Source organism: Aethina tumida, chromosome 7 (genome assembly GCF_024364675.1).
Source record: "Aethina tumida isolate Nest 87 chromosome 7, icAetTumi1.1, whole genome shotgun sequence".
Lineage (NCBI taxonomy): Eukaryota > Metazoa > Arthropoda > Insecta > Coleoptera > Nitidulidae > Aethina > Aethina tumida.
Window position 1 is genome coordinate 8854252 of NC_065441.1, and position 27094 is coordinate 8881345.

A 27094-nucleotide genomic window follows, 5' to 3' on the forward strand; every position below is an offset into this window, starting at 1 on the left:
TTAAAAATAATTGAATAGCTGTAATATATATAACTAACAATACATATTAAAGTATTAATTGATTAATTACTACATGTAAGTTAAAATAATTTTGGTGGGTTTAATTAAGTAAATACACATTTTTAATCGATCATAATAAAGCTATTTTATTTATGTACGTATATACAATATAAATAAATAGAGAAAATTATTAAGGTATTGATTTCGAAAAATATGGTTATAAAACAGATTAAATCGTCCAGACCTGAACTTTTTCTGCAATTATACACCAAGATGAATGATCATAATAACTACTAATAATGTGTAAATTTTCAACGTATTTCTCAATCAAACTATCCAACTCGCCCTCTCTGAAAACGTGATAATATCTGTGGAATGTAATCTCTCCCCCCTTCTCCGACTGAATCGAATCTAGAGAATCGTTTGACTTTTCCGTCACGTCCTCCACGTTGAACTTCTCACCGAACTCTTCCAGCGAATCGGTGCAAGCCTTTTTTATCTGTTGCAGCCTTGAACTCTTCACTTCCGTCGGTTTTTCCGGTGACGGTTTGAAATTCTTCCAGTCGGAACAGCTCGCAAGGCTGGCAGTACTACCTTCGTTGCTTGTCACACTGATGTCGCAGGATTTTTGGGATTTGAAGTCCTCGAAACTGTCCTTCTCGCGACCAGTTTTGTTGGAGATTACCGACTCGAAGCTGTCCGACGAATCCGTTGACTTGTTGAACGTCGACGAAGACGATAAAGCTTTCTTACCTGTAAAATAAACAATATGTCGAAACGTGAACGATGTTCATGTTAAACCGAATGATTACCAATTGGGTATTCGGTGGATTTGTTGGGTTTGGTCAAGGATTTCCTGGCGACGCGGTTTGTGTTCAGCAGGGGTTCCTCCTCGGAATTATTATCACTGTTGTTTATCGTACTAACTTCGCTACTATTGTCAAGGCTGCATTTTTTCGTTTCTAATTCCCTAATTAAAGTCGTTAAACCCGTAGCGGTATCACTACAGCTGTTTGAACTTTTATATTTAATATCACTTTCACTTCGATTTTCGCATTTACAATTTTCTACTCTAGTTGCTCGTAAGCTATTACCGCGGTGTACCGTTTTTGTATCACATTGGTCGCATGGTTTCTGCTCATTGAATGACAAATTGTCCTTTACGCTTAACTTGTTTAGGTATTCGTTTTGTTTTTGAATCTCGCTGCTGATCTTTGATAAATTGTTCAGTTCTTCCGATAACCTGAAACAAATGTGAACGGAAATTTAATTAATGTTGATGGCACAAATTGAAAACCATTGACCAACCTGACTATATAGGGGTCATTGTAGTCGATCTCATCGTTCGATTCCTTTTTCTCTTGATAATGGTCGATTTGCTTTAAGAGCTTCTCACTAATTTGTTCGGCGAAATCGGTCAAGTGCTTATGACATTCCTCGTTCCAATTGTCGGGCCAATTGAAATTGTCTGATAACAATTCGTTGTCTACGTACTTTCTATGTAGGATCGATAATACCTAAACCAAAACCAACATGACACTCCATTAAGACCGTACAAAAGAAGTTACTTACTTCGTTAGTTTCTACTTTTCGCTTAGCCTTAGGGCTGAACTTAATAACTTTTTGTACAGTTTGGTCCAATGAATTCGCTACATCTGCAGCTGCTTCTAATAAAGTCTTTTTAATGGGATAACTAGGGTCATAAATTGCATAATTCTCTGGAAGGCCTGTAATCATGTGGTTACAAAAATATGGCACTTATTACTTACAAAGTTACACTTACCAACTGATTGTTTGTCACAATTTATCCCCATGAAACTATAATTATCAGATAGTGAATCTGGAGATGATATACAACTGGAATCGCTATCTAAATCATCTACGGCGGGATTGAACAATTCTATGTTCATGAGCTTGGGTAAGGGTTTAGCGACTGCTTCTACTTTCCCATTCGCTATTGAACTTCTTCTAACTATTGGGAATGTTTTGTCTTTTGCCTTCGAGCCAAACTCTACAACGACATTTAATTATACCAATATTACACCAGTGGGAAATGACTTACCTGGATTCTTGGATAAAATTTCTCTAATTTTTTTAAGGCGCTCGTTTCTGGAATCCACAGGAGACTCTTTCGGTTCAGGACTCGCACTAACAGTCTGTATGGTAGGTATTTCTGAACTATTAACGTTATTACTATTTATGCTGGTAGCACTGTTATTATTATTAGTATTATTATTATTATTATTATTATTATTGTTATTATTAATGTTACTATTACTATTTGTTGTGTTAGTTATAGGATTGCCACTAGTCGCCATTGATGGAGTATTGAGTACTGTTTTTTTGAATTTCGGAATTTGTTGTACTGCGTACTTTTGTGCTAATGTATTATCAATCTGAAACGAATTAGGTGTGAATTTGTTTGACACCGTGCTAAGTTGCCTTACTTGTCTTTTTGTGCTTTTCGGGGGTTGCTTGGATGAGTCACCCTCAACCTTCTCACTAAATACAAAGTCGGTCGCAGGTTTCGGATTGCTCATTTGCTTCGTGAGGGGATAAAGTGCGAGGGGCAGCTGTTTGAACTTGGGACTGGTCGGGCAGCTCGATTGCTTGATTTTCGGCGAATTGGGCAGCGAACTGAAGAAGTTCGTGTTGGTGTTGTTCTTCCATCGCGGCGATATTGGTCCTGGCGATAAAATCGGCGACATGTTCTCCGATTTCGGTACGTAAATCACCTGTGAAGGAACGGCTCAACAGGTTGTTGTAAAAGTATGATTGGTACCTACAGATGCAAATGAATCTTCGCTGTCCACGCTGGTGTCGCTTTGCAATGAACTATCCTTGCTGCTGTCGCTGCTTTCTTCTTTAGATGATCTTCTTTCGCTAGTTTCTGCCACCTTCTCTTCAATGTAGGGCAATTTCTTGCGAAAATTGTCCATTGATGCGTTTTCGGGGATCGTTGGACTAATTAGATCGCTATTCTTCCAATTCTGGAATATTCTAACAAAACCGTTCTTCAAAGATGAGCCTAAAATAGTAAAATAACATTCTCCCTGATGGTCAAACTGTTGTAAATCAAATCTAATTTCAACCTTCTACTGTTTAATGACTCTACTAGTTCTAGTTCTAGTCTATCTAGTGAAGCGGAAAATGATAATTCTACGTGGTTCCACTAGATGCGAGCAGTGTAGAAGATGAAATTTAAGGAAAAAGAGTCGTAGAATCAATGTACATACAAAGTAGATACTAGACTAAATGTATGAATACAACAAATTTAATATTAAAATCTTCATCTCAAGGTTAAATGAAACATGTAGTAACAACGTACAGTACATACATAAAAACTGGTGATAAGGAATAAAAATCGGTTCATTTTCATACTCTGAACCAACGTGAGAATATAAAAAATATGTTAGTGTTCAAGTGAAGTTCGTACCTGCAACTTTCTCAATATTCGTGGTGGAATTTTTAATCTTATTAGTAAATTCCATTTTAATAAAATGAAAACCCTTCGAAGTGAAAAAGGAATCTTTTAACGAGTCAAAAACATGTCTTTGCGTAATGTACTCTTCATTCAACGAAGCTTGTTTTTGGATGTTCTTCTTTAATTGTTCTTTTTCCTTCAATCTTTCAGTAGACATAAGCTCTTCATTTAAAGATCTTTGCTTTAAAACACTACCTCTAGCTACAAAAAATGCATAGATAACAAAGCGGTGCACTTTGGGTAAACGCAATCAAAACGACGAAAATAAATGAACGCATAAATCAAACCAAATTGATTTTCATCGTTTCGACTGTTAAAACTAAACCCACAGTGCGGAAGCGAAACCATACCTTTCTGATGATACTTATCATGTAACACTTTGTATTCGGGCGGACTGTTTGACGAACTGTTCATGTCTTTCGGTTCGTCTAACAATTCATCCATGTCATCATCGCAGATACTCTTTTTCTGTTTAACCAGCTTCGGTTTCTTCAATGAGTTCGTGCTCGAAACGCTGACGTCTTCGGTCTGCGATTTGCCCTCTTCGTCCACGCTGGACTGTTTCGAAACAGTTCTGCATTCGGTATCGTTCAGTCTCAAATTCGAGACCGATTTCGATTTGATGGAGACGTCGTTGAAGGACGACATTGTCGAGGATGTTAATTTCCTGTCTAGTTCTACGTCGGCGTCGTCGATTCGTCGCAGTTCTATTGGTAGATCTCGAATGTTCTCCAGGCAGTCGTAACAATCGCACATGTCATTGTCGTATTTCTTTTGCTGATTCACTCTGGTGCAGTTTGTCCAGTTATCCAAAAACCACGGCCTGTTCACCTGTATTAACATCTATTTTAAGTAAACCTCAATTTTGACTGAATGTTAAAATAAATTCGATCAAAGCGTGAGCACCTTTAATTTCAAATAGTTTTAATTGTGGAAAAACTTACTCCAAGGCGTCTTCCCCCGGACAATTTTTGTAGAGCCCGTCGCAGGAAACTGTAGCAAGTCTCAGACGTGCTGAGCGAATCGGAATCGTTGGACTTTCTTTTCTTAAACCTATTTCGTTTTTTCATCAGTTCCTTCGACCTAGTAACAAACTAATGTAAACAATTTCTCACTGATGTTTTATTTATATACCTAGAGTTTTTGGTTGGTCCTTCATTAGCATTATAGTATGTGGCATTGTACACACTCAACACATCATAGTCGGATATTTCCTTATTCATCCTAAAATTGGTGTTTATCATCTGTTTTGGCAAATGCCACGGTACTAAAACGTCCTGAAACAAAATTGAAACAAATTACCACAATCCCAGTAAAAAAAAACCTAAATTACAGTGCACAAAACAATTATCTGTTGAACTACGTCACCGGCATTAGTCGTTTATCGATTATTTTTTCAACGAGTATATAAATATCATTTCGATTCGTGTAAAATTAAGTTTGACGTCTGTGTATCGTCATGGATGGGGGTTGTAAAAATAAATAGTGTTATTAGTCGTGGGTTGATTCCTTACTTGGGTTTCGAATTTTCTGTGGCTCTGTTCCATAGCCCAGGCCGATATAATAAGTTTTCCACCTATCCTAAGTACTCTAGATAGTTCTTGAAGGGCACATACTCGTCGCTCCGTTGAAGCAAAATGGTGAATCACAGCAATGGAAATAACTGCATCTAAACTCTCGTCGCGAAAAGGCAAAGATAAATTATCTAGTATTATAACCTGAAAGGTCCAAACATTAGAAATATGTTTTTACCTACTGTAGTTTTAGTTGTGTATTAATAATAATGTAAAATATAAGTGTCTGACGAATAATAGAAAATAAAATAAATTTATTTTATAACAATTTTTATTAATTGCTACAATTTTTTTTTTGAATCGATGAACAAAATATAAAATTTAATAAACCAATTAATTAAACATCAACTTGGTATTTATTAATTCATGTGAATATGCTATATGATTAATTAATTACACTTATACTAAAGAAGTTTAAAATTAAATAAATCAATGTCAGTCAATTTGTATTTATAAACTATTTATGAGAATAATAATTTTAGAATATAATTTAAGTCAATTAAACAAAATAAGTGTGATAACAATAAAAAAAATTGAAGATTAATAATAAAAAAGTAAGTTAAGTATAAATTAAAATCTAATGAAAAGAATTAAACACTTACCTCATTTTGTTTTTCTCTAACGATATTACTTAATTTGAAAGACCGTTCAGCCCCAATGTTAAATATTGATTTATTAATATTGAGATATTTTCCGTTACCACATCCTAAAAATAATACATTATATTTTTATATTACATGTTTATCGTAATATTTTAATTTTGTTTTTTGTAAACTTTTGTCTAAAATATAATATTTGCTGAATATTATTTACGTAATTTCATAAAATGATATTATAGTAAAAGTCATAATTACACGGATCCATAACTAATGTGTCTGCACGTGTAAACATGTATTGAACGAATATAAACAATTAAAGCTCGTTAAAACAGTTTTCAACATGTGATATAAACATCCACATTGTCACTGCATGACCTACGATTATAACAATGGACAATCTGTATAACTAGTAACACCAATTTCCAGAACTGTGGAACATGTTAAAGTTGAAAAGTCCAGCTTAAATTTTAATAAAGCTAATTAGTAATGTATTTCTAAAATTGTATGTAGTTTATGTAGTTTTTTTCCACATTTTGCTTTGATGTATTTTTCTGTGAAGTTAGTATAAGCAAACATTTAATTAACATTGATGGTAAATTTCATTTCCAGAATGTGGCTAACCACAAAGTAAATTATTTCGAAATGAGGCCTAGCATTTCGAATTTGTTGAACAAAGAGACTGTTTACATGGGAATTTTAAAATTTTAAACATCAAAGGCGAAAGAGAAATGCAAGTTTAAGAGGAAAATATATTTTTGTGATTATTTTTCATATTTTCACCGAGCTACTTTAATATATTTGATGTTATTTTAGATTTATAATCATTTATAAAATATTTACAATATCTATTACATTTTTATGTAATAAATAATAGTCAGTTATTTTTTTTTAGACTTTTAATTATCAATTATTCTTCAAATTCTACAAATTGAATATTTACAAACAATTACAATTTATTGTTGTAATATAATAAAAAAATACAATTAAATTTCGAATAATCATTTAAAATTGATATTTTAATTTTAACAAGAATTTAAAACAGTGAAGAAATATAAAAGATTATTATTTTGCAAAGTATCTACAAGATTTTTAATTTTTTTTATTGAAAAAGAGAATAAATATATATTTATAAATAATATATATTAAATAAATATTATTTATATACTTCATTTTTAAATGAATTATTACTATAAAATTATTAAATGAAAATATTTTTCATATAGTTTTATATGTTGTAATTTTGTAAAAAATTTACTGCAATCTTGAAAAATTATTTTCTATTATTAATCAATTAAGTAATTTAAAACTGATATTTCAAGTTAAACAAGAATGTCATATTTTTAAAAATCAAACGATGACTAGAAATAAAAGTTTATAATAAAAAATAAATAATAAAATATAATTTTATTATTTTGCAAAGTAACTACACTATTAAGATTTTTTTATATTGTTTTTTAAAAGGTAAGTGAATAAATATATATTTTTTAAACGTTACATATTATATAAATGCTCTTTATATATATATATATATATATATATTTATTAATTTTTAAATGAATCATTACTATTTAGCTCATTTAAAAACGACATTTTGCTTTCTTGATTTTTTTATTATATCTTTATTTTAATAATTTATTTTTATTCAAAATAATTTATATAAATTCTCTTAGTAAAATGTTCTAATCAATAATTTTTAGAGAAATTTTTATTAAAATTAAATTATTATTAAAATTTAAAATATAATATTAGGACGAAAACGTTATTAAAAATATGAATAAGCTTAGTTAATAAAATAATAAACAATTATTGTAATTAATAATAATACTAATAATGTTTTATTTGTTTCAAATATTTAATTTTATAATAGGAAAGATTCTCTTGGCCACAAATATTGTTTGTTTTACTCAAATCTTAAATATTCCTTCTTATTCCTTTCTCGACTCAGTAATAATTCTTAGTTTAATAAAAGAAAATAATAGTAATTTCAGCATTTCTGCATACCTATATCACATACTATGGAGCCAGGTTCGAGTTCCTCTAAAAAATTTGCTACTTTTGGCCACGGTTCATTGTGAAGTCCTTCCGGATCGAGTTGTTCGTAGACTTCATGGACGTATGTTTGCTCCAAAGCGAGACTTCTTGCTGTTTTCTCATTTGATGACATGATTGGTCTTATGTCATGTCCGCTGAAACGGAAAACACTTTAATTTTCCACGATCATTTCAACAAGCACCTTTTGTATATAAAAAGAATACAATAAAACCGTTCGACGAACACAGTACCGGATATCAAATCTAATTTTTCAGCTTTGAATGACACGTCCTATATTTTTAGAGCTGCATATGACAGTTGATAAATACAAAAGCCCATCGTTCGGGTTTATTATTGTACGGAACGGGGAATTTTCGCCGCGAATCGATAAGGAACAAAGAGATTATATCACCACTTATTCATGTCCGTTTAACAGATGTTTGTGTTTCATTGAAGCGACGACAAATATTCTAACGAGGCGATTTACTGCGGCAACGTCCATATTTTCAAGTGCCGTTTAATGAGACAATTATAAGAAGTACGCAATTAGGAGATTTTTAAAACCACTTCAGTCCTTCAGTGCAGTCAAGGGCTCTACATGCACAAAATAAACGTTAATGAGTGCATTAACTTGACATGCCTCTTCAATTGGTAAATCAATTTAGCAGAACATTTAAGACAACAGTTATGTTTTATTAGTGTGAAAGAGTTGAATAAAAATTTAATGGGTCCGTAATTGAAGGAGGCTTTACGCATGTTTAATTAAGGCGAAACAAAAACTGCGCTGTTTAAAGATAATTGCCGAGAGTGAAGTAAAAAGTAAAGAAAAGAATGCTTCTCAACGGCGTACATTTCTTAATGGCTCGTTTTGTATAACAGTATGTGGTATGAAAATTTTATGTGACACTTGTCCTATTTTTCAAATAAAAGTAGCGTTTTGTCATTAGTTATGAAATATGGTAGTTGAAATATGAGTAGGTAAAGAAGAAGAAATATGTGATTATATATTAAATTATTAAAGAAGTATTTTTGAGTATAGTAAATTTTGCTCTTAATTGCTCTAACTTATTTTTTGTAAAAATTTTTTTGAACAAATTAAAACTTCTTTGATTTTTAGATAAAAAAATTTACCAGGTAAATTACTATTTTAATTCAAGATAATTATTACATTATTTTTTAAAATTAATCATACTTCATTGTTTAATTAATTATATACATTTATATTCTTTTAAATAATAAATGATAATAATATATTTTTAAACTTATAACTACGTATATAATAATAGTTGATATCAATTATTCAATTGATCAATTTTAAAGTACTATTTATCGAATTTTTTTTCATTAAAAAGAATCAAAATTTGTCATAATTCTGAATTACTAAAAGTGTATGTTCTTTGTTCTTCGAAACCTCCAAAGCGAATTGTTAAAAATAATATATCAAAATCAATAAAGATTTAAAATTTATTGAAAACGCAAAATATTAAAAAATTAATATATATTACATTTATAACGTAATTATAATTGTGTTTAATAGAGAGTACTTTTATGTAATTAAAGATAAGTAACATAATATGATTTCTTCAAGTATTTCTTTCGTGTAATTTTCAAAAATTATTAGAACTATTTTGTTTTTTCTGTTTCTTTTAAAAAATCTTTATTAAATATTACCCGACTCTATTTAGTTTTCTTGGTAAAAATTGCTATAGTATATTTTAAATTGAAAATTGGTTATTATTACTAAATAATTAAAATTAAATATTTATTAATCTTAAACTGTTTATTTATTTTTTTCTCAAAATTTCCGAAAATTAAGTTATACTTTAAAGATATTAAAAATATGTTTTAATCTTTAGGTTTATTTAAAAAAAAATATTGTTTGGATATTATTATTTCAGATTTGTTTGTCAAATTTTTAAAAATTATTCGCTTATAATTAACTTCCATTTAATTAGAATTAATTAATTCTAATTAAATATTTAAATTATTACCTCTGAAAAAATTTTTATATATCTAAAGCTACTAAGAATTATTTTAATTTTTTTTATTTATCATTATAATTTTTAAGAATATTAATGTTTATGTTGGTTTACAAATTTCTTAAAAAACCTTGTTTAGTGTATTTCATTTAAATATTAAAATTATTATATTCAATTTCAACATATCTTTCTTAAAGTTTCCACAACTTATTAATTAATTAATTTTTAAGAATATTTATGTTCATTTTTAGGTTTCTTTTAAAAAATCTAAATTTAGATATTATATGTTAAGAATATTTTTAGATTGTCTTAATAAAATTTTTAACTTAAAAATTAATTAATTTCCCTAATTAATTTTAATTGAATATTTAAATTATTATGTCACTTAAAAAATTTCTACAAGTATCAAAAAATAAATATAATTTTTAATAATTTTAAATATTTATGTTAGATTTTTAGGTTTCTTTTTAAAAATCTTGGTTTAGATTTAATACACTTTCAAATTTTCTTAAAAAATTCTTAACTAAAAAATAAATTCAGTTTGCCAAATAATTCTATTTAAATTATTATATATCTTAAACAATTCAAACAATTATTGTAATTTATTAGTTTTTGTTTTAAGACTTCTTATTTAGATATTATAAGAATACCTTTATTTTTTCGTAAAATTACTACTTTTAATATATTAAGTTAATTATAAGTTTCAATTTCACTAATTAATTCCAATTAGTCTTAATTTAAAATTTCAGTAATGCGCATTCGCCATATTTGTAACAAATGTAACAGAGTTACAAACTTAACTTATTTAACATGTCTTTATATTTAATAAGTTAAATGTGATAATGTTAATAATAATAACATACAAGTAAAAAGTGAACATAGAAACAAAATTTACATATTATTGTACAAACATCAATTTTAAATTGTCGCATTCGCCATAATTTTAACATGAAATTATATACTATACATATATATATATATAGTAATGGAAGAAAGGCAATAATGAAAAGATAATCTCTTTAATCTCTTACTAATGATGTATTTGATTATATTTTTAACTATTCGAACGTCATTTGTATTAAATAATTAAGCAAGTTAATTGTTGAACGGATGTGTATCAACTTCCATAAATAGAAGCGAAACATGGTCTCCGAAGGACACCAATCTAGAAATAACGTCCGTAAATCAACCGCAACCTGCTGAACAAACTCCATGGTTAATTAGAGCCATGGTCTTGTCCTACATATCAAATGATCACTGAACCCCCGCAATTTTTTGAGAGCGAGGCGAGTGCGATGATCAAATAGGCCAATTTCTCAACCGAACATAATATTGATTATCTTTCGTCTCTGTCCCGCCGTTCACGGAACGTTGTCGGATCGCACGAAACTTCCAACATATGTTGCTGGTGCCCCGAAATGCCCACCCCCCTCGCCGGCGAAAAGGTGCAGCGGTGTAGTTCCCCCGATCGTGGACCAGGTGCTGGTGGAGCGGTGGATCCGGCGCCGACGGTGGGAGGGCGGCACCGGGTGGACCGGATGAATGGAACCGGGGGATGACTGATGCAAAAATAACAACCTAGGGGGATGACCCATACAAGAACGGGGGGGTCCGGCTTAATTAAGATTATGATTTCGACCGGCGAGGCGGCAACGTTGCGTTTTACGTTACTCGTTCATTCATTCGTATTTTATCAATAACACAGAACCACCTAATTGAAATGGAACGATAAAATCGGTGGGTTCTTGTGAACGGTGCCGGACGAGATTGTGGTGATAACGTTCCGAGAGTTATGTTATTGTGAGTGTGTGTTCAGTTCATGCTCTACCTTCTCTACGTCTATTACGTCCTTTGTCATGTTGCCTTGCTGCGACGGTATCCATAGGCACTCATTCTTTCAATATAAAAAAATAGATCACTGCGTTGACCGAAAAACGTAACTGGCCAGTCCACTGTGGCATCGGCGGTGCTGACACATCGGCGTTACGGTTAACGAGTGTCTCGGCTCTATGGTGCGGGGCGTCGCGACGGTCGAACGGCAAAAACGAGGGGTGTTATCCCGTCACACAGGAACCGTGCGAACACTCGAACATATTTTGCGGATATATCTTCCCTTTTGGTCTCACTCGATTGACTGAAATCGTGCGTAGGACGAGTCCGTTTGACGTCATCGGCGCGACATGCGCCCTAAACTAACCACCCCTCCCCGTATCCTGCCGCCGTTTCGGTACGGGCGGGGGGTTGTTTCTCGGTTTGTGTTTTTCCTGCTGGATTCGCGCAACCGACGACCGAATTCCGACAACATAAAAACGAATGGGTTTTATTTTCGGCCCCGTTGATTGTTGCCTCGTTAAATGTAATAATGCGGCGTCAACACCCTTAAATTGTATTAATATCCATCTGAAATTGGAATTTTTCTTGGTTGCACAACGTTAAAGTCTGATAAAAAAATTTACGTTAATGTTAAATGGCACAAACATATTTGTAAAAGATTATTCAAAATATTTTTATTGGTGCTAATATTTAAAATATTCAATTATTTGTACAAATGCAATGTTTTATACATTTATTATTTATATTAATTAAAGTAAAATTATATAAACATTAATTAGTTAATACAACTGCTTTTGTGACTCTTCTTTATTCGTTACAAATATGGCGAATGCGGAAATTACCTATATTATTAATAGAAATAATTACATTTTATGATTTTAATTAAAATTAGTTTATTACAATTAATTATTAAGTTAATAGTATTAAAATAGAATATTTATTAATTATTAATAAATAATAAAAAATTAGTAACTAATAAAGTTTTTTTTTTTTTAAATCTGAATTAAATTTTAATATTCTTAAAAATTACTAAAATTAAAATATAATATGAAGAAAACTTCCCAAATCTCAATAATTAATTAATAAAAATAATTTGAATTTAGTATGTTTAGTATTTAGAAAATCTATTATAATTAAAAATTTTGAAAATTACAAAATATATCTAAAATATTATTAAAAACAATAATAATAATAATAGACATATAGAAATAAACAATTCAAAATTTATGTTTATTTAATATTTTATAAAATAAAAATTTTTGAATATGAGTAAAAATAGATTAAAAACTAATTAATTGCAGTAATTAATATAAATAATTCCAATTTAGAAAATTTATAATTAATAATTTTGATGAAAATATAATTTAAATTATAATAATTTTAAGAAAATATTTTCTAAAAAAACTAAATGATTTTAATAAATTATTTAATATTAAATTTTCAGAAATAATTAAATAATAATGTTTAACTAAATTTTAACAAAATTTATGGAATTACTATAATAATTTCAATTTACAAATAAAAATTTGGATATGAATTAAATTTAATAAAGTAAAATAAATTTTAATTAACCATCTACTTCAAAAGTTTAGAAATAAAATTAATTAGAATTTTTGAGATATAAAATTTTCTCAATTAAATAAAGTGCAATTTACTATTAACTATTAAATATAACTAGACAATACTAAATTAGACTTATATGAATTTAATAATTCAATTTACAATGATTATGAATACTAAATAAAATGCTGAAATCTTAATTTTAGAAATATTTATTTATATTTTATTTTTTCTAAAAATTTAATTAATTATACAATAACCTTTAATATTTTTAAAATGAATGATCTAATCTATTTAACACACTATAAATTTTACGTAAATTCCAACACATTTACTATGAACATATGTTAATTGAATATATACATAAATATATTAAAAGCTTTTGATTCATTTACTTCTTAAAACTGCGAGGATACAATTCAGTTACATAAATTTGTGCATTATAGTTATTTTTAACATTTAACACATTATTTTTCTTAGGTCGATATACCAATAGTCGCACGATAAAATAAATAATTTCAATCAGACTTATTATCGAACCTCCCATGCACAATCCAAAAATCCCACCAATCGAAGCTGAAACATCCGCATTGTAACAATGTAACGTTCAATTAAACTCAATTTTACCCAACAATGAATCCCATGTAATATAAATACTCTTTTTGTATTGGGTGCAGGCGACTACGTTGAAATACACATTCAAAATCGTTTCGTTAATGTTGTCGTCGTCATATCCAACACTGCGAAGTTGAGTTATAGTTATTGTTTTAATTTAAATACGTTGTATGTCCTTACATTGGGTTAGTGTAATGCTGGTCAGCCTGGTAATCATACGTAACCTGGTCACATTGAGACAGGCAACTGCACTCCTTCATGCTTTTGGACAAGCCATCTGAAAGATTAAATTTATCATTGCTGTTAATTGTCTGAAATATTTTACGTACAATTGTTCAAGCTGTCGTTTTCTCTGTCCACGTCGACGTATAAACCTGATGTTAAAAAAATGTTTTCATAAAATTTGTTTTTAACATTTATTTTATTTTTTTAATATTAGCTTATTTAAAAAATTATCATAAATTATGTTAATTTTTTTAATTTCAAACAATTGTTTCATCTAAACTAACAGTTAGTTTACGAAGAAATAATTAAGAAATTTAAATTAGTTAGAGAGTTTAGCATTATACAAAATAGCGTGGCTAATATGAAAAGCATAGTTTAGTAAGTTAATAAAATAACTACTTATAATTCATGAAATTTTAACAACAAATTCAGGTATGAGATGAAACACACAAAAATAAAATTAAACACATAGATATTTAAGGAGTCATTGCAGAAATTACTTCATAAATAAAATACATTTAAATTTTAGATTGTAAAATGACACATTTATAAGATATCCTGTTTAAACAATCACTTCTTTAAAAATTAATATACTTACAAATTTTCTGAGCTCAAAAGCTTAAAATAGTGAATATTTTAGTATTTTATGTGTTACTTTGATTTAAAGAAATATGTGTTTTAGCTTGAACTTATTTATTATAATTTTTGAAACCGAAGTTTTAAAATATTCATAGAGTCAGGTAGATCACGTGCAAATATGAAAAAAATATAAATATTTTTTTTGCTTGAAAAAAATATTATCTCTATTTTTTAAAATTTTGTCTCTCATAAACTTTGATCCAATCATGTTAAAATTTGATGTGTTACCTACAATTTGAAGTAATAAATTCTTTTCTTAATTATATGATAGGGTAGATTCTAGAGAGTTCTTTTTTGTCAACCTATTTTCTACAACATAAAAGTCACCGTAACTGTAACGAGTGTGATAATCAAATTAATCAAGAGTAACTTTGTTTTCTAAATTGTATAGAGAAATTTTAAAAATTTAATTTTAAACAATATTCAATGACGTGAAAAATAGGGGGAGATATAAAGGAATACCCTCCAGAATCTATGCTACTGTATGATTATAAAAAAGTTTATTACATTGAATTGTAGATATGTGTATTAGAAGAATACATACATACATTTTAAATTTCGAAAATATGATAAAAAACAATTTTTAAAATATAAATTTTAAAGGGGTTGCATTTATTTCAGGAAACACTTCATTTTTAGACGTTTTCTACCTACATTCAAAATTTGGACACATATTTTGTATAGTCCTCCTTGTTTACCTGCAGTTAATTTTAAACAGGGGGCATCCAATATAGTACAAAATCTAACTGGAGCTAAAAAGTGGTAATTTTAATAATATATTGTAACACCGGACTGTTACTTACCAGGAATCGGATAATAATATGGAACACACTTGCATACCTTTAAAATTGCTATTAACTTACAATCAGTTATGCAACTGGAGAAGCTGTACTTCCTCGTCCAACTCATTTTCCTCTGCACCAAAACATTACGAACTTTAAATCTCATACAGAAAAAAAGCGTGTCTATGTGGTACTACTTGCTCTATGTTCTTTATACCTGCCTCATCATAAAATATACATCCTCGATTTTTCTTCCCAATAACTCGTATGTCTTCATCACTGGAGAAAACGGTCGGGGTCATGGCCATAGAAATTTTATAACCCTGAGACAACGTGGTGCTGGCAAATATCATGTCAGGAAATTGGTACGGTTCATGTATTGCAACCTCTAAACCGAAGTATGGTTTTATCGGCGACACATACTGATCTTCATCTATGTTCACAGACACCTTCAAACCAAACTGTGGACCCACTCCACTAACAAAAACATCTGAATATCTACGATAAAAATGCAAGACAAGTGTTGCCAATTAATTTATGTTACATATTTACGTTGTTTTGTCGCCATGCAGTACGTTCTTGTAATTGAACGAACAACAAAAGCCATATGTTGTTTTGATAAGTCTAAATAATGAACTGCAGTTTGCATCTTTGTCGTTCCATTTACATCTTACAAGCATGGCCTCACATGGCTGCGCCAACTGGAAAAAATTTATTAAAGACTTACTTATTAACGAAAAACAAAATAGTTACTGATTTCATTAAAGTTTCTGTATTGTAACCAGCTTCTTCCAATAAACCAGTGATTTTCTCATATGATTTTGCTTCCATATTGCCATAAAGATTGTCGTTTAAGACCAGAGTAGACAAGTTGTAAAAGAAGTCTTTTATATGTGCTTCAGGTACTTTACCATTTCTAAAATTTTAAATAGCTGCCGACCAAAATACTTTAAATCGAAAACATAACACTTACAGAATTTTCTCTATAGCACTAGTGTTGTTTTTGTAAACAACATTTACGTTGCAAAGGGTAACAGATGGAAAAGGTACGTCATAAATCGGGTACACCGTTGTGGCTATGTTAGTGTTTACCCTTTTGGTCGTATATGTAATTAATTGTAGGTTAATTAAGTACAGACAAAACGCCAAAGACAGACAGCAGATTAAAAACCAGATAAGGGATAAAAGTATGCTGGAAGAGTTTGTAGTTATGTAATGAAAACCATGTAGAGTTGTTTCTTGACAGTATCTCTGTAATTGGAAGTGAAACCTCTTTTTCACCACGTCGATTTTCTTTCTAATTGAAGCAACTGTAGTGCAAACAAATTTAGTTTTATTTATGATGTTACATCAACAACTTACTGCGGCTGTAACCAGTCATTTTAGTTGCAGATTAATGGAAGTAATATTGCTGAGAATACTTTATCACTTGACTTTTTAATTAAACCAATTTTAATTAACGTCTCTATAATTAAAGAAAGTTACACAAAAATATTTGATTGAAAAGTAATTACCTATCAAAAGTTTTAATAATGTTTTTTTTAATAAACTTTAGTGGTTTATTGAAAAAAAAACATACTTAGACACACAAATGTGATTAAATTTTAATGGTAAGTAGGTCAGGATCATAATAATAATTATTATTATTAATCTAAAAACCAAAATAATAATTATTATTACATAATCGTTTTAAATATTGTAGTTGTATAACAATTTCAACAATATACGGTGAATATTATAATATAACTAACGCATAAGAAATTAGTTCATAAATTGCTGTTTTAACGATTTTTCGTCATATTAGACATTTGGTCATTTGGTCGTTAGAAATACGGCCATTAGATCATTAAGTAATAGGGTCATTAAGGGTCGTAAAAAAATTACTAAATTTTTTAAAAAATTAAAATTCCAAAAAAAGACTTTTTTTTGACAAAATACCCAATTTGGTCTCTCCTTACGTTAGAAGAAGAATTTAAATTAAATTAAAATAAGAAACATAATTTAATTAAACAATTTATTCATACTTTTTGTGCATTTATTTCTTAAAAGTACTAGGATATAATTCAGCCACATAAATTTGTGCGTTGTAGTTAGGTTTAACATTTAATACCTTATTTTTCAAAGGTCGATAAATCAACAGTTGCACGAAAAAATAAACAATTTCAATTAGACTTATTATCGAACCGCCCATACACAATCCAAAAATTCCCCCAATCGAAGCTGCAACAATCGCATTGTAACAATATAACATTCAATTAAATACAATTTTACCCAGCAATGAATCCCAGGTGATATAAATACTCCTTTTGTATTGGGTGCATGCGACATCGTTGAAATACACATTCAGCACCGTTTCATTGATGCTGTCGTCGTCGTATCCAACGCTGCGAAGATAAATTTTAGTTATTGTTCAAATTTAAATGCGTTTTATGCGCTTACACTGGACTGGAGTAGTACTGGTGGACAGTCCGATATTCATATGTAACTTGGTTACATTGAGACAAACAATGGCATTTCTTCATGCTTTTGGACAAGTTATCTGAAAGAATAAGTTTGATAGTGTTGTGCTTTGTCTAAAATGTGTTACGTACAGCTCTTAATAGAAGCTTTTTCACGATATATGTCTACGTATAGTCCTGAAATTTAAATTAATTATTTTTCTTAATATTAATATCATTTACAATTATTTACAAGAACAAACTTCAATTTGAAATTGCAATTTTAGTTCAAGAAATTTAATATAAAATATTTTTTCCTAAAATATTACCTGCACATGATTTTAAACATGGTGCATCCAGTATAGTACAAAATCTGGTTTTAACTGAAAATTGATCAATTTTGCTAACATATTATCATATTTAATTATTCACTTACCACGAACCGGGTAATAATATGGAACACATTTGCATACCTTTAAAATGGCGATTAACTTACAATCAGTTATACAACTGGAGAAGCTGTACTTCCTCGTCCAACTCATTTGTCGCTGCATCAAAATATAATTAATGTAACAGCACATTGAACGGAATTAATTATTAACATGTTGTTGTAGTATATTCAGTGACATACAAAATAGAACACATAGATCTGGTGTTCAGATTTTATTGATTTGTATCATACAGTCTGGGATAACAGAGTATAGTAAAATGATTAAATATTTAGGGAAGGAAATATTTATTATATTGATCAGTATAATGTTTTAATGGAACAGATACTCATTGAGGCATATTGGCATTGCTCTAATGAGGTAGACAGTTTCATCCTGAGATTATCACATTGAATCCTACTTGATGCTGAAGTCGGTAGAAGGAGGTCTGAATGTATATTCAATTAACGTAACAACACATCAGATTAGGAGGATTGAATATTATCCTGTTGAAAAGTCTAATATAGGACAGAAAATTGAGTTACTTCATACGAAAATTACTGAAGACAACCTTTTCTCTTCACCACTCCAGTCTTTGATGATGATGTTGCATTATGAAAATGTTCATAAGGCTATGGTCAATACTTTGTATGGTATGAAGCATTCCTTCTTCTCTAAACCACTTGTGTACAATTATATGTTACGAGTGGTCACAAGTCACAAGTTCGCAGAGATAAAAGTTCAAGGAATTGAACCACTGTATTTATGACTTCTGTTTTATTTACTCTATATTTACCTCATCATAAAATATACATCCTCGATTCTTTTTCCCGATAACTCGTATATCCTCATCACTGGAGAAAACGGTCGGGTCCATGGGCAAAGCAATTTTATAACCTGGAGACAATGTGGTGCTGGCGAAAACCATGTCAGGAAACTGGTACGGTTCATGGATTGCAACCTTTAAATTATTGTTGATAATTTAGTATAAATAAAAAATACGTTTAGTTACCTCTAAACCATGGTAAGGTTTTATTGGCGACACATACTGATCTTCGTCTATGTTCAGGGATACCTTCAAACCAAACTGTGGACCAACACCACTAACAAAAACGTCTGAAAACCTACGACATATGAATATGTAAAACAAGTATTGATAATTCAGTAGTGTGAACACGTTTACGTTGCATTGTTTCCATGTAGTACGTTCTTGTAATTGAAAGAACAGCAAAACCCATACGTTGTTTTAATGTGAGTAAATAATGAACTGCAGTTTGTGTCTTTATCGTTCCATTTGCATCTTAAAAGCATAGCTTCACACGGTTGCGCCAACTAGAAAAAATATATTAACGACTTAGCAATCGTTAAATTAAATAGTTACTGTTTGCATTAGAATTTCTGTGTTGTAACCAGCTTCCTCCAGTAAACCAGTGATTTCCTCATACGACTTCGCATGCATATTGCCGTAAAGATTGTCGTTTAACACCAGGGTGGACAGGTTGTAAAAGAAATCGTTTATGTGAGCCTCGGGAATTTTTCCAGCACTAAAATTTCAAAAAGTTCACCAATTTTAATAAACCTTAAAAACATGGTACTCACAGTACTTTTCGTATGGGGCCCGTGTTGTTTTTGTAAACAACATTGACGTTGCAAATGGTAACAGATGGAAAAGGTACGTCGTAAATTGGATAAACCGTTGTGGCTATGTTGGTATTTACCCTTTTTGTCGTATATGTGATTAATTGTAAGTTAATTAAGTACAAACAAAACGCCAAAGACAGACAGCAGATACAAAACCAGATAAGGGATGAAAGAGGACTGGAAGAGTTTGACGTTATATAATGGAAACCATGTAGAGTTGTTTCTTTGCAGTATTTCTGTAGTTGGAAGTTAAATCTTTTTTTCACCACACCAAACCTTTTTCTAATTGAGGCTACTGTAGAACAAAAAATTAGTTTTATTTACGATAAAATGTTACATAATTAACTTACTGCGGCTATAACTAGTCATTTCTAAAGCTGTTGTCTAATAAAAAAGATAAAAAGTCTTGATACTTTTTGTTCAACTTTTTAATTAGATCAAAGTTAAATCAAACCTAATTAGTGTATTGCTGTTGTTAATTAAAGAAAGTGATACCAAAAGTTTGATTGTAAAATAATTACAAAGTTTTATGTCATTTATTGAATTCCATGTTAAGTGAAGTGTTATCTATAGTGTATTCACTTAAGGTACTGAGTGAAGTAAATAAATCGTGCACAATTCACACACAGTACAGTTGATTGTTGACAGGGCCATATTTAAAACTAAAGATAACCAAAAAACATTTTTAGATAAACATAAAAAAATGTTTCTTTGGGGTCAATAATTTAGCATAAATAAATAATAATACTATTTACGCCTGAATGCTACTCTGGCAAAATTTAAATATGAAGTAGACATCTACACGACCCAACCATTAAAAACATGAAATAGTTTGAATGGAGTATAGTTAATATAATGAAGAATTTTATGTCAAATTAAGAAATTATATGTCAAATTGACACAGATTTTATCTGTGCACATGAGTCATACACATGTCCAAAAAAATCCTTCAGTATGGAACATACGACTGTTGTGAATCTTGCGGAAATTTTTATGAGAAAATGTTTTTATTGGGCAGCACCGCCAAACACATATATTGTGTGATTTGTATTAAGGCAAAATTACGTAAAGGTAAAATCCACAGCTTTGAAGAAACCATCTTTTCTCTTTTGTGTATTAATTTAATGTGAAAAAGAGTGTGAGTATCAAAAATTGATTGTAGGTTACTTTTACAGTAAATAAAACCCGCGTCCAATCATATCGTGGTTACCAATCCAATGAGTTTTTACCAAAGCCGGAAATTTTTGTTAAGCCAAAGAAAACCACGATGACACTGAACATTAAGAAGGCTTCCAGCTTGATGGATCTTTCGAAACGGTAGTACTTAATCATTCGTTTTTACTTTTTAAATCCTAAGTCGTTTCAGGCCATTTCAGTGTCCAAACGGTGATTGCAATAAATTCGTGTCAGTGAACAATTTACATGCTCACTTTAGATACGAACATCCGTCGATCGACAATCTTTTCACAAATTTTAACGAAAGGAACAAGATTCAAGTTTATCTTAATGACATCAAATACGATACTTCGCAGTGCATTTTTATATTAAATGTTGTGGCTGCAAATTCTCCTTCACACACCTTCACCTGTAAACCTACATCGCAAGTATATTGCTTTGAACATCGTTTCGCTTATGTATAATTTTAATTGTAGGCAGTTCGGTTTGTTGCAAATACTGGAAAATCCAAACCCTATGTTATTCCTGCTCACATCCAGAGTGAGGGTCGGCGTACCAGAAAATCAAGACTCGGAATTGGAGTCCAGCGAGACGGACGAGACGAGCCAGAGTTGCGACGACGAGAACTCAGAAAACTATCCCCTGTTCAAAGAAAATGACTATGTCATAATTTGGTTGGCCTCCAATTTGTTATGGTCCAATCTGCGTTGCACCATTTCCGCATCAACAAACGTACACGACGTACGACTGAATTATTACGGTACCATTCAAGATCTACGGAACGGTCCTTCGGAGGTTCATCAAAATTCCCGTTGTTTGATGTTGAGCCATTATCATTGCGACAAAATGACCGAAAACGGACTTAAATCCGTACTTTTGGACGTTGAAATCCATGAAGCTTAGCTTGCGGTCAATACTGATAAATTATCATGTAAAATGAGTTGTTATAAAACCCTTATCTTCATTTTATTTATTTACACCTTTGTGTTTGCTTTTACTGCATTGATAAATATTTCTTGCTATAATGAATATAGAATATTGTTTTAATAGCTCAGTGCACACACATCTCCTATTTGCTAAGATATGGTACGGTAAAGGATTCAGCGCCAGCCTTGGTTATATATTACGACCTTTAATATTTTCATCGGTGTAAAGTTTTGTTTTGATCTACGAAACTACGTGGGATGTGGTTTGACGTCATACTAAAGTCTTTCCTTTCCAGAATGCCCTTTTTTATGCCAGTGTCTGTGATATTTCATTGTCGTATTGAATATTTATTGCATTTAATCGGTCGAAAATTTATAATAGTCTTAATTGAGGGGATTTTCATATTTAATACTTTAATTTTCTAGACGTACATTTTTACTCACTTTTCAAATTGTATTTATGTTCTAGTAAAGCCATCATTAGTTTGCACAATATTGAATTTCACTTATAAAACCATTATGTGCATGTACATTCGTTATATAAATAGACGCCGACATTTGTTAAAGACGTGATAAAAATGAAACTAATTCACTTAATAAACATTTTTTATATTTTAATTATTTACATAATTACTTGTACAGCTTAAATTAAATTTAAATAAACTGTTACATTTGTACCAGGATCCCTTATAGAACTGAAACATTATAGTCCTGGCTGTTTCTTATTAATGGTCACGCAAGAAGCCATGTCCATGAATGGCATGCCATTTATATGAGTCATCTCTGATCTCGTAAATCCATCAACTTTGTTTATAATCGTATTATTTGACGGTTTCAGTTTTTGTGCCAGGCTCCGATTTTTTTGCCAATTTGGTTCTTAAAATTCTCATTGGAAAATTATAAAATGAACTATCTCCCAGTATATCAGACTACGGTATTATAATCAATAATACAGATTACAATTCCATAGTTCTCGGTGCAATTTCTTTTTGAAATTTCTCGAAATTATAGCTGATAGTAAATCATAACGAACTACAAATAACTAACGTAGCCCTTCTTGATATTGATTCTAAATTCGACGTTTAAATTTGTATTATTAACTTAACTAAGTTGTTACTTAGTTAACAACTCAGACTACAATATATATTATCTTTTGTTATATATAAATTATTGTAATATCTTTTAATTATAGCTAGTGGTAATAACTCTAAAACAACAAACTATAAATGATTATGGATCTAAATTTTGTAGTCTTTACAGATACATACTTTGAAAGTTTGTATTTTCATAGTATTAACTTCAGTAACCACGTAGTTAATAATATGTATAATAATGTAGAATAATATAATGATTCTTGCTACCTATACTTTTTTGTATTAATTAATTCCAAATTATTGAAAGTCTAAATTTTTTGTTAGTATTAACTTAACAAAGTAGTTGTTTATAAAAACTACAATAATATAGTTAGTAATTGATTTAAAGAAAATTAATAATATGCACTACACTCTTGTAGTAAATAATATAGAATAATATAATGATTCTTGCACTCTATAAATTTATTGAATTCCTTTTAATTATAGCTAGTATCAATTCTTTAAACTACAAATAAGTATACATATAGTTTAGTATAGTACTAATTGACATTAATTTCAAATTAGAGTCTAAATTTTCATTAGCACTGACTTATCTAAGTAGTTAATTATAAAGACTAAAATATATATAGTTGGTAAAACTATATAATACACTACTATAAATATTTGCACTTAATTGTAACTCCTACTAACCCTTAAATAATTCCTCATATATTGATTCCAAATTTGACGTCTAAACTTGTGTTATTATTAAGATAGTTAAATAGTTTATTATTGAAAGTCCAATATTGTAGTAGACTTCAATGTATATTGTTTCGTGACATCTATAATTTTTTTTAAAATTTCTCTTAATTATAACTAGTTGTAGTAGCTTTAAAACAATAAATTAAAAATAATTATGAATCTAATTTTTGTAGTCTTTATAGATACAATGAATTAAAGAATGTTATCATAACATTATCTGTACTATAAAGTTAATAATATTTACTACACTACACTACATATTTTCTTGCTGTCCAATTTAACTAACTACAATATTATAGTTAACAATTCAAAAATTTATAAACTCAAAAGTTAATATTATAATGCAGTTTAGATATAAAAAGAGTACAACATTACGTATTTTTCATTAACACCTGTAGTAAAGTAAAAACATATTTATATACGTTATTATTAATATAAATAAATATTGATTAAATTTCTTTAATTTAATAAAAGAGAATTATAAGAAGCAAATGTTAGTATGTGACTTTTTTGTCACAATGTTTCTTCTTACAATTTGAGCCGATCAACATTAGATTATTTTAGATCGAACAACCCGAACCAGTATTTTTACGAACAAACAAAGTGCGATGACAGACTAATTTCCATCAGACTGCACGTTGAAAAAAAAAACTGTGCCGCAACCGAGAGCTCCAATCTTAATGGCATCGCATAATTCACGTCGCCCACGCGAAATCGACGAAAGCGGACGCATTCGTAATGAAATAAGGATAACGCGAACGTTTCCGAAGGATGGCCTTCCGAGAGGACTCCCACCTCCGTCGGCTCCCCCAATTCCGACGTCGCTACACGTTTTCAGTCGCATCCGAAAAACGGACGCTTTCATTAAACAAATTTTAATTAGGCCACAGTTCGGGTTGTCAGGCGTTATTTGGAAAGTTCGTGTTTTTCTTCTCCCTGATGTTCACGATCTGATGTTCCCTGAAACATTTCCACAGGCCGTATCTGAGTTCCCAGTCCTCTACGTAGAAATCCCCGTAATTGTACAATATGTGGTGCGGTGCGTACTCGTACGTGGGCCTCAAAGGAGGAAGCAAATGCGGACCGAACATTGCCCTTTTGTGTATTATCCTGTTGATGTAATCGTGGAGTTCATCCGCTTGGAATATGTAACAGATCAAAGACAAAATTGATACTACCTAAAATATACGTATCAAGACCACGTACAATTTAAATTTAATATTACCATAGCATGTAGATGGAACTGATGCTCGTAAGAAAGACTGTCGCGTGCGCTTAGGGAATACTCTTGTATTTTCATAGCCAAACAGGCGGCGGATGAAGCCACTACTCCACACGGCAAGTCGCACAAATTTAGTGCGATGCATGTGAAAATGTGCTCGAGAACAATCTTGTTGTTGCAATTGTGCCTCAGACAGTCTGCAATTTAACAATACTTCAAACTAATTTACTCTCGCATCATACAAATTACTACCCAAGAAACAGTTTTGGAAGGCGTCCTTCAAATCGTTGTTAAAATAGTTCTTGCTTTGTGGCGTGTAAGAGCCAAAAGTCAGATGATAATTGCCCTCGTCCTTAAAGATCACCGGAGTACTGAAGTAAGGACGGTTCACAAACCGATCCCAAAGGTTCTGGTAGACGACCAAGCCCAATAGACTTTTGTACACGCAATGGGATATGATGAATTTGAAACAGAGCGTCAGCATTTTCTTCGGTATTGAAAGCAAAGGGGAATCGTACATTAAACGGAAAGCCGCCATTTCTGCCAACAAACCGAAGTTGATGATACCATTTTCAGACAGGTTTTGTTTATCCACAATATCTAAGATCAATTCTGTAAAATTAATAATTGGTATTTTAATAAGAGGCTTAAGACATCAGTTAACATGAAGAATTCAAATTTGTGTTGGTGCTGTACAAGTTTAGTGTTTACTAAAAACTGTTAATGCTATTTAATTATTCGTAAAACTAATATTTGATATAATTGAGTGGTATAGGCTGCAAGAAATCTCATATTACGAGAATAGGCAACCAAGTTTTCATTATCAGTACTGTGAAATATGAAATAAAATTAAAATTTGATTTACTATTAAAGGGTATCTCGAAAATAATTTCATAATTAGAATTATTTGTACCTAACAATTTGGATTTGCGTTGCTTTGGAAAATACTTAATGCACACTTTTAGGGAATATTGAACCCCTTCTTTAAGATATCCGTATTTGAACTTGTCACGTGGTGATGTATCGATACTTAGTTGGTACATGTACATCAATTTAGTCATAAAGGCTTCAGATAGATCTTGAAACTTCATAAATTGCAACAGTTGGTACAAAATCTGAATGACGTCCCTCGCTTGACTCGAATCGGACAGCGACAATTCTTCTGCAGTATCTAAACAAAATTATCATTAATTTTGTGTTTTAACTTTAAATGGGACTCACTAATGATGAAGAGAAGGGAATCTTCAATATTCATGGTAAATGTCATGGTTCTTCCCAACACCAAATGGCAAACTTGTTCGTTTTCCCACAACTTTCCCACTTTGAAAAACGTCATCACTGCGCTAACAATAATAACATGGGATCCTTTCGGAAAATACTTAAGCAAGTCGTCGAGAAACTTGGCCACCCTGTTAAACTTCTTTTGCCTACTCCAGCTTATAATACCTAATAGATGTTCAAGCAATGAGTATTTTAAAAAATACACACTTACCACTTTTCAAAATGAGTCTGGTCTGAAAATGGTGAATGCACGTTAGATACCCCCATAAAATATGAACCATATGTAAATATGAGAGTTTATCGGCTGAAAACTTGCTTATTATATACTTGATTATCTTTAAACCATTACTTCTATATTCATGTTGTTTGTGTCTGTCTCTTGTGGTGATGAAGCAAGTTTGTCTGAGTCGACTCATCACTTCTTGAATTTGTTGTTGTTCATTTTTCTTCGTGAAAATCTTCTTTTTAAGGTTTGATGTTATATATGATGGCTTATCCCCATGCAGCTCATCTTTTTCTTGGAATGTCTTCAATGTTACTTGTGACAAGTTGGATTTTAAATTTATTTTTGAGGGTTCATGTTGCGATTCAGAATGTTGTGGATTAATAAATTCGTTTGATGCGATGGCATGGACATTTCTCTTGTGAGAACTGTGAATATCGTTGGGGTCTGACATGTGTCACATATATGAAGATTTATGAAATATGAAACAAACTAAACAATCATGTCAATTAAAATTAATAATTATATATATTATGTGACATATTCATAAGACCACTTATTGCAGTAGCCATTGAATATAAATTTGTTGTAACCTATAATATA

At 30.4% G+C, this 27094-nt stretch overlaps 4 protein-coding genes and 1 long non-coding RNA gene across 7 annotated transcripts; 1 reads left to right on the top strand and 4 right to left on the bottom strand.

Moving 5' to 3' along the window:
- Positions 1 to 119: 119 nt before the first annotated feature.
- LOC109597665 (probable serine/threonine-protein kinase DDB_G0267686) lies at positions 120 to 11770 on the bottom strand. Of its 2 annotated transcripts, XM_020013411.2 has the most exons (16): positions 11496 to 11770; positions 7659 to 7843; positions 5661 to 5764; positions 4999 to 5202; positions 4619 to 4761; positions 4429 to 4567; positions 3835 to 4315; positions 3437 to 3685; positions 2787 to 3028; positions 2448 to 2735; positions 2063 to 2396; positions 1784 to 2011; positions 1573 to 1727; positions 1309 to 1517; positions 813 to 1243; positions 120 to 753 (listed from the first exon to the last, which is right to left on the bottom strand). In XM_020013411.2, the coding sequence occupies exons 2-16, from the start codon at positions 7819 to 7821 to the stop codon at positions 230 to 232; spliced, it is 3894 nt and encodes a 1297-aa protein (XP_019868970.2). In that variant the 5' UTR covers positions 7822 to 7843; positions 11496 to 11770; the 3' UTR covers positions 120 to 229. The 2 variants fall into 2 exon arrangements, with proteins under 2 accessions (XP_019868970.2, XP_049825375.1); XM_049969418.1 differs by lacking the exon at positions 3437 to 3685.
- A 5586-nt stretch (positions 11771 to 17356) lies between these two features.
- LOC109597707 (sodium channel protein Nach-like) lies at positions 17357 to 20281 on the bottom strand. The gene is made up of 10 exons (XM_049969935.1): positions 20179 to 20281; positions 19787 to 20123; positions 19569 to 19731; positions 19371 to 19519; positions 19200 to 19311; positions 18984 to 19148; positions 18256 to 18307; positions 17761 to 17860; positions 17593 to 17705; positions 17357 to 17541 (listed from the first exon to the last, which is right to left on the bottom strand). The coding sequence occupies exons 1-10, from the start codon at positions 20195 to 20197 to the stop codon at positions 17357 to 17359; spliced, it is 1395 nt and encodes a 464-aa protein (XP_049825892.1). The 5' UTR covers positions 20198 to 20281.
- On the bottom strand, positions 17925 to 18224 carry LOC109597708 (uncharacterized). Its single transcript, XR_002191444.1, has 3 exons — positions 18196 to 18224; positions 18089 to 18142; positions 17925 to 17957 (listed from the first exon to the last, which is right to left on the bottom strand). It is a non-coding gene; the product is annotated as an uncharacterized LOC109597708 (long non-coding RNA).
- Positions 20282 to 20733: 452 nt separating the features above from the next.
- LOC109597700 (uncharacterized) lies at positions 20734 to 21968 on the top strand. 2 transcript variants are annotated; one of them, XM_049969423.1, is made up of 4 exons: positions 20734 to 20899; positions 21004 to 21145; positions 21195 to 21432; positions 21485 to 21968. In XM_049969423.1, the coding sequence occupies exons 1-4, from the start codon at positions 20761 to 20763 to the stop codon at positions 21905 to 21907; spliced, it is 942 nt and encodes a 313-aa protein (XP_049825380.1). In that variant the 5' UTR covers positions 20734 to 20760; the 3' UTR covers positions 21908 to 21968. The 2 variants fall into 2 exon arrangements, with proteins under 2 accessions (XP_049825380.1, XP_049825381.1); XM_049969424.1 differs by having other exon boundaries at positions 20766 to 20899; positions 20991 to 21145.
- Positions 21969 to 24210: 2242 nt separating this feature from the next.
- LOC109597663 (uncharacterized) lies at positions 24211 to 26945 on the bottom strand. The gene is made up of 6 exons (XM_020013409.2): positions 26480 to 26945; positions 26209 to 26433; positions 25901 to 26158; positions 25240 to 25599; positions 24991 to 25184; positions 24211 to 24943 (listed from the first exon to the last, which is right to left on the bottom strand). Exons 1-6 carry the CDS (start codon positions 26943 to 26945, stop codon positions 24665 to 24667), a joined length of 1782 nt encoding a protein of 593 aa, XP_019868968.2. The 3' UTR covers positions 24211 to 24664.
- Between the last annotated feature and the right edge of the window lie 149 nt (positions 26946 to 27094).